Below are 12,367 nucleotides of genomic sequence, written 5' to 3'. Positions count from 1 at the left end.
CCCAATTCTACCTTTTAGTAACTTTTTTAAAAAATGGGGAAACTAGAGATGATAATTGGGAATTTGAAAGGTTGATGTAAGAATTCCAAGATATTTAGGTAAATGGATCTACTTGTAATAAGGTAGGGTTAAATCTTTTGATAATATTTCAGAAATGAATCTGTGTAGATATTTATTTTTCATTTTATAGATTTTATTTGAAAATGATACTGCAATCAGATCTCACTGTCGGTGTGGTATAGTTGAAAGGATGTGCACAAACCTGGGTTCAGATTTCAGTTTTATCACTCATTGGCTCTGTGACCTCTGAACTTTTAAGAGTTCAGTTTTCTCAAAGTAAAAACAAAACAAAACAAAAACAGTTACCTCAACAGGAAAAAAAATCTCCAGAACACCAAATCTCCAGATGAAATAACAACTTTTTGTTTAAATACTGTGGAGAATTGAGATAAAGTACATGAATATAGCCACCATGTTTTTTAGTACATAGAAGATCCTTGACAATAATAGGGGAAAGTGTTATGCCCTATAATATTGCTAAATAAGACATATACTAAACAAGCATATTGGTATGTGTATTTTAGAGCATTAACTATTATAGTAAATGAAAGATTGGTTTTGATTTTTATTTACCAGCTTCAAATTCTTGTAACTCAATACTAAAACTTGATGTGAGTTATAGGTCCAAGTAAATATATCTGGAATTTTGATAAGAAATATTATTTCAGTTGGGCAATATAAGTAGGAAATTACATATCAGGAATATATAAACAATCCCTGTTTACAAACACTTGATCTAGAGCAACTAGAGGCTTGAGCCTCTGCCCCTAGTGAGGACAGTTGACCTTGATTTTGCAGTTTGGAACATTTGACACTTAGGCTGATTTAAACAGGTTTCTCGAAGGCAGTTGAGGTGTCAATGAGTAACTAAACCTGAAAAATATTTGCCTGCTTAATTTGTCTTAGTTAAAATTCACAACATGTGTATTTTCCCCAAAGAAATAGTGTTGTTTCTGGTGAGGTGTGTTTGTTTAAGGTTTCAGGTGCTTTCTCATTAGGCTTATGTGGATTGGACTGAAAAACTAGCCATTGTGATTTTTATGGTGAGTTTCAAATAACAGATTTTTAAATGAAGTTTCAAATAATTTTTTTAACCTTTGAAAGGAAAAATGTGCGCATTGATTAAAATAGAGAATAGTATAATGAACCCTCACATAGCCATGATCTAACTTTGTAAATATCAAAGCTTGCCTTTAGGCTTTATTAGGATGGGTCCAGAGTAAATTTACTCTATGGCTAAGTTAGCTCCAGTTATTAATACTTGACTCCATGCGATGCCTATGTGCAAGGTGTCTCTACTCTCTGGCCGGTGGAAACACTGTTTCTCCCTGTATGATATTTAGGAATTCTATTGCTTTCCAGTATATTTTCCTGTGGTCCCATGGAATTTCACCTTATCAGAAGATCGAGGGGACCCTACTGCAGGTTTCTGTATTCCTTTTTCTGTCCAACTTCCTCCTCTTTGGTATAATTTATTGCAAATTCTAGTAACCTTGGCCTACCTAAAAGTCTCTGTCTCCTTAACTCAGCAAATCCACCAGGCTTTGTTTAGGTTCCCTGTTCTTTCTCTGTGGCCTGCAACCGAGGCAGTAAGTTGGGATATACGTAGGGTTTCTTTTTTTTGTCTCCCTTTTTTGGGGCATCACCGCCCTATGCTACCTGTTGTGCAGTGTCTGAAACAGTTGTTTCATACGTTTTATCTGCTTTTCTAGTTGCTTATGGCAGAAGGGTTATTCTTATAGCTTTTAACTCCTAAATATTCTAATACTGATAATTTTATTTGTGATTTCTCTATTTTTAAATCATTTCCACCAAGAGTTTATCAACTTTATTAATCTTTTCAAAGAGTTAGCTTTTGTTTTTCTTGACCTATTGTTTCATTAATTTTTGCTTCTTTCCCTTTTTCCCTTTTGCCTTTGAGTTTAATTTTCTTTTCTTTTGCTAATTTTTTGGATCATTTATTTTTAGCTTTTATGCTTTTCTTTTTTTTTTTTTTTTTGTTGAGACAGAGTCTCACTTTGTTGCCCAGGCTAGAGTGAGTGCCGTGGCGTCAGCTTAGCTCACAGCAACCTCAGACTCCTCGGCTTAAGCGATCCTACTGCCTCAGCCTCCCGAGTAGCTGGGACTACAGGCATGCGCCACCATGCCCGGCTAATTTTTTCTATATAGATTTTTAGTTGTCCATATAATGTCTTTCTATTTTTAGTAGAGACGGGGTCTCGCTCAGGCTGGTCTCGAACTCCTGACCTCGAGCGATCCACCCGCCTCGGCCTCCCAGAGTGCTAGGATTACAGGCGTGAGCCACCGTGCCCGGCCTATGCTTTTCTTGTATGTGCATTTGGCTCTATAGATTTTTAGCTGAGCTGTGCTTTAGCTATATTCTACTTTTTTTTTTTTTTTTTTTTTTTTGAGACAGGGTCTCGCTTTGTCGCCCAAGCTAGAGTACAGTGGTATCATTATAGCTCACTGCAGCTTCAAACCTCCTGGGTTCAAGTGATTCTCCTGCCTCAGTCTCCCAAGTAGCTGGGACTAAAGGCACGCACCACCATTACCCAGTGAATTTTTAATTTTTTATATAGAGAGGGCCTCCCTGTGTTGCCCGGGCTGGTCATGAACTCCTGGCTTCAAGCACTCCACCCACCTCAGGCTCCCAAAGTACTGGGATTACAGGCATGAGCCACTGTACCTGGCCTGTTTATTAGTTTATATTCTTTTAGTATACTTTGAATTGTTTACCTAGAAATTGTAGCATGTCTTTGACTTATTGGCATCTAACATAAATTATTACTTTTATTCCTTTTTTTCCTGTAGCTTTGATTCTTGAAGGATAGCTTGACTATATGTAACATTGTGAACACACTTCTTTTTTCATGAGTTCCTCAGGGAAAGTTAAAGCCATTGCTTTACTGTGTATTTTACAGTTGAGAAGACTGCTGCCAATTTGACTCTCTTTGTTTGTCAGTGACTTAATCAGAGTATTCTTTTTCCTTTACCTTTAACTTTCAGTAACTTCATTAGGATATATTTCAGGAGTTAATTATGCTTAGCCCATTTTCCCAGATACACAGATGACCCTTTCTACATGTAGATTCCTTTAGTTCCAGAAATAATTTTCATTATGATTGTAATCTATAATGTTACCTTGTTTTTTCTTCTAGAGCCTCAGTTATGTTGGATGTTCCTTGTTTGCCTCTTCTTTATATCACTTGCTCTGATTCTTCTACTATTTTTATTTTGTTTTATTTTCTTTCTCTTGGTTCTTTTCATCACTGACATCTATGTTTTTTATTATATGCTTAGTCTTATTCTACTTGAGCACCTTGTAATATAGTATTCATTTCTGAGATGACTTTTTTCTTTTTTTAAATATTTTTCCCCTAAAATCAGATAGCAATAATTTCGTATCTTCCTGTTTGTCCATTTTTGTTCTGAACTTTTGTTTTGCTTGTTTCTTTATATTTGATTTATGTTGGAGTGTTATGTTTTAGTCTTCTCTGCTTCATGTATTTTTTTTGTGAGACATACTTGCATTTAAAAAAAATTTTTGATACTTTCTTTTCTTTTGTTTCTTTGTATGGATATTGTATTTTCTTTTTTTGTTCATGATAATGTGCAGGATTTTCCTGGACCAGCAGGAACAGACAATTCTGTGGATGGACGGCAGGTTTTGTATGGCTGTAAGGTTTCTGGAATGGCACAGTACTGTTCAGTATAGTGAAGGGCATTTCTTTAATAAATGGGGAATTCTGTGGTGATAGGTAGGTCTGTTTTCAGATCCTTTGATAAAATCTTGTTTTTATAGAGCCCTCATCATCAGTACCTTGTTTTCTAATTTTCCAGCACCACCAAACCAACAGTGGACACCTCTCTTTCCAAAGTGCATCTCTTACCTAGAGTGTAGGTCCTATTAAAAAAATTCCCTTTGTTGTTATCATTTTAGATGGATTTTGGCAGGGGATAAAATTAGATGTCCATGTTCAAAATGTCATCCTGACATGGAGCTCATGATAGTTTTTGTTCAATGTATAAATATATTATTTAATTTTAATTACAGGTTTATTTTCTGGTAAATGTAGTCTTTGTAGGACTTAACTCAAGAGACTATTTGAAGTATTGTAGTATTTTTTTAAAAGACAAAATATTAGGGTATTTGTTTTGATTACATGTGTTTAGAACTTATTAGCCAATTAAGAAACTTGACAAATTGGTTTTTGAGGGCAGTAATTCATTTTATGTAGCAATGTTATGGTGATTCTTCTTATTCTGTAGATATTGAAAGCATTTATCTGGTATAATAGGACATCTTGCTGTCCATTTATCGCTTATATATTGTGTGTTCTAGAGTGCCACATTTTTTATCAAATGTTTCTTTGCTTATAATATATCTCCATATTGGCTTTGGTACTCTAGAGACTTCTAGAGTGATTTATCAGAAAGGTATTTATTTAAGGAATGAAGGACAAATACCATCTTAAATTTTAATATGGTTTCTTTGGCTTTTTTGTTTGGTCGTGGTAGGAAATCTCTTTACTCTGATCTGGTACTTTTTTCTTTATGGGGATCCTTCAAATTTATAAGTAAAGTTACTTAATAAACTAAATGGTGTTGTTCATATGTTTAGGATGTGAGTTTTCAAAATTGTGTAACGTAATTCTTATGACAGCTAAGAAGTTAGAAGCTTAGTTCATTTTAAATCTGTGCTTCATTTTGTGGCTCTTTTTTAACAGCCTTTAATTAATTTTTTTCTGCCTGTGTTTTTAGATTTGTTGTTTTTTCCCATGCATATTTTTTAGAGTCACTCTTTTGCTACTTTCAGCCTATAAGCGAGATTAAGAGGCCTGCCGTATGAGGATTAAATAATGAACATTAAGACATTGGGGCGAAAAAGGCCCAGTGGCTTCTATTGTATACTGTGATGTTTAAAACTTTCTACTTTCTTAAATTTGACATCATGAGTGACTTAACTTACAGATATGCTATTGCTATCGTAGTTCATTGAACCACACCAGCAACATTTATAGGAGAATATTCCAGAATGACATGGATTGCTTATATGAAGACGTAGGGTGAGTAGTCATCATTTTGGAGAATGGCAGGCATATGTTTCCTGCAGTGGATTCTTTCTGTTAGGGTAAACCATGCGCTGAGTTTGGAGATAAAGTGAATTTGCTTAATTAATTGGCTAAGTTGGGAGGAATAGCAGTGACTGGGAAAGAAGGTGCTAAAGGAGGGTTGGGTAGGTGGTAATCAATGTAAGACCTCCCTGCTAATTGCACTCTGTAGCTTTGCTGTAATGGTGATGGGAGAGTGATTATACTCTGGTTTCTCTGGGACTGTGCCAGTTTAGCCCTGTTGTCCTCATGTTATAGTACCCCCTTCAAGACCTACGTATGTCCCCAGAATATCCACTTTTATACTCAAAGGGCTCGAAGTATTGGATGACAGGTATGTTCTTCCTGTTAATAGCAAACCACTGAAGATAATGTATTATATTTGGTCACTAAAGGTTATCTGTGGAGAAGATGTGGATTTTAGTCCTTCATATTATTATTCACCTTCCTATATAAAAGAAATACATTGAAACTTGAGTGATCATTATACCAGCTCTAAGATTTTAGAGATCTGTCAAAATCAGAATGCTACTCTTTACTGGATTAGCTATGGTTTGAGGGAAATGTACTTCATACACCTTGATTCAGATTTTACAAATTCATTAAAATAGTACATCCCTCAATTACTTCTTAGTGCCTCCTTCTCCCAAACCACTTGTCTGCTGTCTCACAACCCAATTAGGTCCTATTATTTCATCCTCATAGTAAGGTAATTATTATTCCGATTTTGCAGATAAGGAAACAGATGCTCAGAGAGGAAATAACTTGTTCAAGGACACCATTATTTGAGGAAATCTTCATTTTTTAACTGAATACTTATATAATTTGGGATATGTTAGTAACAGATAACATTTAGTTCTAAGAGTACAGTAAAAACATAATTTCACCAAAAGCCACCTCATCTGTAATCCACAAATGGGTTGTACATTTTGTCCAGCACTATATATTTCTTTTAAAAAAAGAAGCAAACAACTACATTAGCTTATATTGTAGATTTATTTAAAAAAGATGATCTTAGTGTTTTGTTAGAATTTAAACTACCTCACCTGCCTTTTGTTACTCTACATTTTTACAGCTAATTGCTTGAATCATATTTTGGTCCTAAGCAGTGTAGAACCAAATTAAGATAATACCTTGTATGTCTATGTACACAATATATATATAGTGTCTGAGGTTATCATGAGAAAGGATCCCCTCCATTTTTATTATTGCTTTCCTTGAAACAGAAAACTTTAAAATTTTATAGATTTTAGTAATAATCTGTTAAAATTCCCATATATCCACATGTAATAGAAAATTTAATTAGAAAGGAATAGGGGTAGTAAGTTGTGATGATAAAATTTGGATATGGAAAAATAGTCATGTGTCAAAATTAGGAATAGTCAGAGAAACTTCCAGAGAAAATGGTAGAAATTTAATATTTGTAAATTAGGACACTAAAATAATTAAACCCATTGTACATTAGTAGCAATAAATAATTGCAACTTCTCAAAATCACATTTAAAAAAGTTTGTGGGTTTATGATCCAATATTCTTTTTTATTTACTGAGTGAACCCATTAGAGATGGAAGAGGACGAACATTACTGCTGCTAAAAGCTATGTAATTCTCTTCAAGCCCCACATATATCCTAGTTACCCAGGACTAGTTCATGTGATCTCTTCATCATCCACAGTCTTTATTTTTTGGTAATTTGTATTTCCTCTTTTCTTTTTGTTTGATCAATAGTCTACCTAGAGATTTATCAATTTTATTGATTTTTCTCAGAGTACCTGATTTTGGCTTTATTAATTTTCTCTGTTGTTTTCTATTGCATTGATCTTTGTTCTTTTCTTTAATGTTTCTTTCCTTTCATCAACTTTGGGTTTATAGTACTTTGCTCTTCTTTTTGTAGCTTCTTAACATGAAACCTTAGGTAATTGATTTTGGATCTTTCTTGTTTTCTAATGTAAACATTTAAAACTATAGGTTTTCCTTTTAATATTGCTTTAGCTGCATCCCACAAGTTATCATATGTTGTTTTTTCATTTTCATTCAGTTCCAAATATCCTTGAACTCCTGGGCTGAGGCAGTCCTCCTGTCTGAGCCTCCCAAATAGCTGGGACTACAGACGTGTGCCACCATGCCCAGCTATTTTTTTTTTTTTTATTTTTTATTTTATGAAGACAGAGTCTCCCTAGGTTGCCCAGGCTGGTCTTGAACATCTGGCCTCAAGCAATCCCCCCACCTCAGCCTCCCAAAGTGCTGGGATTGCAGGCGTGAGCCACTGTGCCTGGCCCTCTTGTGATTTCTTACTTGACCTGTGAACTATTTAAAAGGATATTATTTAATTTCTATATATCTAAGTTTTTTCTAGATGTCTTATTGTTAAATTCCACTTTAATTCTGTTGTGGTCAGATATACATTTTCTATATGATTTCTACTTATGAACTGATCCTTTGATCATTATGAAGTAACCATTTTTATTTTGGTGATACACTTAGTTTCTGAAGTCTAGTTTATGTGATATTAATATATTTACTTCAGTCTTTCTGTGTTTACTGTTTGCATGATGCATGTATTTTTTAGCCATTTACTTTCAACCTGTCTGTATATTTAAAGTACATATTTTATAAATAGCATATAGTTGTGTGTTAGTTTTTAATTCATTTCATAAGCTCTGTCTTTTCAGTATTTAGTTTATTAACATTTACTATATTTATTGACATAATTAGATGCAGGTCTAATCACATTTTATATTTGTCGCCTCTGTTTTTTGTTCCTTTGTACTGCCTTTGCCGCTTCCTTTTGGATTAATGAATATTTTTAAGCATTTCTTTTTAATTCATCTTTTGACTTTTTAGCTATACTTCTTTTCTTCTTTGTTTTGTTTAAGCAGTTGCTCTCCTACTTGCTGCAGTGCAGAGGTGGGGAACCTGTGGCCTCAAGGCCACATGTGGCTCTCCAGATTCTCAAGTGTGTCCCCTTAAATGGATCCAAACTTCGCAGGGCAAATTTCTTTATTGAAAGGATTTGTTCTGTAAAATTTGGATTCATGAAAAGGCCACATTCAAGGATCCAGATGGCCACATGTGGCCCCAAGGCTTGCAGGTTCCCCACCCTGAGGTATGTATTACATCTACCTTCATTATAGTCCCTACAGTAAAACATTATAATTTTTACTATAAGCACTATGTGTATTTTAAATAAATTGAGGGAAATAAATAATTATTGATATTTACCCCTATATTTACTTTTTCTAGTAGTCTTAATTCCTTCCTAAAGATCCAAGTTTTCCATCTGTTATTATTTCTCTTGAAGAACTTTCTTTAGTATTTGTTGTAATGCAAGTTTGCCATTGATGATAATTTTTTACTTTCCCTTTATCTGAAAAGGGTCCTTATTTTACTTTCATTCTTGAGGGATATTTTTGCTGAGTATAAAATTCTAGGTGGACTTTTTTTTTTCTTTCATCATGTTAAGAATTTTTTCCACTGTCTTCTGATCTCCATTATTTCTGATGAGAAACCAGCAGCGATGATTTGTATCATTGCTCCCCTGTACATAAAGTGTTTTTCTCTGAATACTTTCAAGATTTCTCTTCACCTTTAGTTTTTATCAGTTTGACTGTTGTGTTCCTAATCACGGGGTGCTTCATATTTATCTTACTTGGGATTTGTTGAACTTCTAGAATCTGTAAATTTGGTAAATTTTTTACCACCACTTAAATGTTTTCTGTCTCATTCTCTATCTTTTCCACTTCTGGGTTTAAATAAACATATTAGACATTTGAATTTTGTCACACATATTCCCAAGGATCTGCCTTTATTTTTTATTAACAATCTTTCTTCCCCTTAGTTATTCAGATTTGATCATTTTGATTATTTTCAGGTACACAAATTCTTTCCTTTGTTCACACCGATCTGCTTTTAATCCCATTTCAGAGATTGTATTTTTTAGTTATATATTTTCTATTTTTTCATTTTCTAATTTTTAAGCTGAGATTGCCTAGCTTTATATTCATTACAAGCATAGTTATTATTTTAAAATCCTTATTTATGAATTCTAACATTTGGCTCATCTTAGGGTTGGTCTCTATGTATTATATTTTCTCTTCAGGATTGAGTTTTTCCTGTTTCTTTGTATATCTAGTAATTTTGGATTTTATTATGGACATAGTGAATATCATATTGTGAATACTCTATTATAGTCCTCTTAATAATATTGACATTTTGCTTATTTTTTTGTTTAGCAGGAAAATAGCTTGGTTGGATTAAAATTGTAAAAATTCTATTTCTATGAGGTCGGCTAAAAATTTTGGTTCAGTGCTTTTATTCTTAGCTGTTTAGAGTCTGTCCTTCATGTGCTGATTTAGGTTCAACCAGAGATTTGAATCGAGTTTACATATAGAATTTTTGGGTCCCTCCTTTTACTTTTTTACAGGATTCCTCTTTCATTTACCTGTTGCAGTAGTTGTCCTGAGTCTGTGTTCTGTTTTTTGGGGGGGCCAGAAAGCCTGCAGATTTTCTGTTGGAGTTGTATCTGTTCTACATGGCACAGACTTCGGCTTGCAGCAGAATAGAGGTTGATAAAACGGGCAAGTTTCTCATTGTTGTTTCTTTTTTACACGTGTTGGCCCCCTGCAGAATCTGCCTGTTTTGGGTCACTCTCCAGTGCCTTCATAGATAGTCTACCCTTAAACAACTCGGAGGTTAGGGATACAAACTTCCCATGCAGTCAAAAATTCATGTATAACTTTTGACTCCCTGAAAACTTAACTACTAATAGCTTTCTGTTGACTGGAAGGCTTGCCAGTAACATAAACAGTTGATTAATACATATTTTGTGTGCTGTATGTATTATATACTGTATTCTTACAATAAAGTAAGCTAGAGAAAAGAAAAGGTTATTAAGAAAATAATAAAGAAGAGAAAATATATTTACTATTCATTAAGTGGAAGTAGATCATCATAGAGGTCTTCATCATTATTGTCTTCACATTGAGTAGGTTGAGGAGGAAGAGGCAGAGAAGAGGTTGGTCTTGCCTTGTCAGGGGTGGCAGAGGCAGAAGAAAATCTGCATGTCAGTGGACCCATGCAATTCAAACCTTATTTAAGGGTCAACTGTAGTTGTTTTTGTTTTATAGTTATCTGTAGGATGGTCAATCTTATAGAGGCTTTCTTGTCATTACTGTAACCAGGACCTTAAATCATTACTTCTTAGCATATAATGTATTCTACCTAATTCTGTTGTTTTAAACAAAGAATGGCTGGATTAGAATGGATGAATAGTTATATTGGCACAATTAGAAATACGGTTGAATAGGTAAGGAAACAGAGATTATAGAGATAGGGAAAGCCTATCCTTGTGGACTAGATTAGATACATTTGATCTGTTACGTTATCTGAGGAGATATGAATTGTTGAGACTTGATTTGAACCTTTAAGACTTTCACTTGCAAACACTTGTTTATTGCACCTGAATTTCCTGTAAAGTTAGCAACATATATTTCCCTCATGTATCATTTCAACTGAGAGTACTTATGCATAAAGAATTATTCAGATGCTTGCTTCACATACTTATTTAAATTCTGAGTCCATAACTAAAACTAATTAGTGTTTTCAAATAATTTTCAAGGGTTTTTACATTTCATAATACAAAATATACACTAAATTTATTTAATAAAATCTGCTTACTGTAGGTCCAGGTCAAGACCTCGTCCACGTTCTCATAGTCGAAGCAGCGAAAGGTCCAGTCACAGAAGAACCCGTAGTCGGTCTCGGGATAGAGAACGACGTAAAGGAAGAGAGAAAGAGAAAAGAGAAAAGGAGAAGGATAAAGGCAAGGACAAGGAGTTACACAACATCAAACGTGGGTAAGTTGAAGCAAGTCTTAGGTGGTGATGACTTGGTGATTCCATGGCAATATTCAAGTGAAATTTTTGTTCTCCGAGGTTTTTGTTTTCCTACCCTTGTGGCTAAATTGCTGTAAGAGTGGAAGAAGAGGAACAAAGAAAGAGGAGAATTCAGTAGAGAAAGGAGACAGGATAAATCTATAAATAGTTGTCTCAAATTTTTAGTGTGTTAAAATTATCATTTCCATTTTCATTTAATAATATAATAAATCTTAGAAACACAACATAAACAGCAATATCAAAGTTTAGTATGTAAATAAAGTACAATTTACCTAATTATTTAGGAAAGCTCTACATTCTATTTCCTTTGTCATGAACATAAATTTAAAATTTGAAGACTACTTAGTGATTAAAGATGTCTATTAGCTTATTGCAAAGTTGTTCCGGGAAAGGGTAAATTTGAAACAAAGGGAAGGAACCATGTGATTTACGATTGTTCAGTCCTCTTTCAATATAGAATGGGAACTTGGGCAATATTATGGTGTATGTGTGTGTTAGAATGAATGTATCTGCTTAGGAGGGTCCAGAATTTTATTTTTTGTCAATTTCCTAAAATTGATGTTGTTAAAACAGTGATTCTAGTTCTGTCCCTTTGGAGGTTGAAATCCTCTCATAAGTGTTTATCTGATTAGAAGATACCAAAATGAAACAATCTTTGTTTAGCAGCTTAAATTTACAGCATCTTATTTGTTTTATTCAAAATTGACATTGGGGTCTTTATTCTGTGAAGTAGAACATCTTGGAATTTATCCCGTTCTGTCAATCTTTCAACATTTTATGTGAATGTGTTTACTTTATATCATAGTATAAAAGTGTTTATCTTCAATGTATCAGTTTTCAATGTTGAATTTAAGAGTTTACCAGGAGCGTGGATATAGTTTCCTGAGATCTTGAGTCTGTGAGGAATTATTAACTTTATTAAAAGATATGAAACTCTTCCCTCAACCCTTTTTCACGGTTGTCTGTGTGTTTATTTTTTGTTTCCAAGTTAATAGAGATGTTATATAAACCTGCCTAGATTGTTGGCTTTTAAGTGTTCTTTGAAATGTTAAATTCGTCGTGAAGTTTGGAAGAGGATAACATTATTATGTCTTTTTTTCCCTCCCAAACACCCCACAACTGTAAATGTACATTGAATATCTGTGTTCTTGCAAAATTGTGAGTTCTGTCCTTTTCTGGTTTTAAAGATTGTGTAATGTTATAGTTGAGGATATAGGGATTGGATATCTGGCTGTAAGGATATGGAGGCTGAGTTAGCCAGAGTTGATAGGATAGAATGAGAGTCAGGAAGGGTATGGGGGAA

The 12,367-nt window shown here is 34.0% G+C and overlaps 1 protein-coding gene across 1 annotated transcript in view; it reads left to right on the top strand.

Annotated features, from left to right (window-relative positions):
• RSRC1 (arginine and serine rich coiled-coil 1) overlaps positions 1-12,367 on the top strand; it is a 401,178-nt gene that overhangs the window by 81,852 nt on the left and 306,959 nt on the right. The window contains exon 4 of the mRNA XM_069472003.1: positions 10,852-11,025. Coding sequence (XP_069328104.1) covers positions 10,852-11,025 — 174 coding nt within the window. The remainder of the gene's footprint in view (positions 1-10,851; positions 11,026-12,367) is intronic.

The sequence above is a fragment of the Eulemur rufifrons genome, chromosome 7, assembly GCF_041146395.1.
Source record: "Eulemur rufifrons isolate Redbay chromosome 7, OSU_ERuf_1, whole genome shotgun sequence".
Classification (NCBI taxonomy): domain Eukaryota; kingdom Metazoa; phylum Chordata; class Mammalia; order Primates; family Lemuridae; genus Eulemur; species Eulemur rufifrons.
This window is presented reverse-complemented; position numbering and strand designations above follow the sequence as displayed.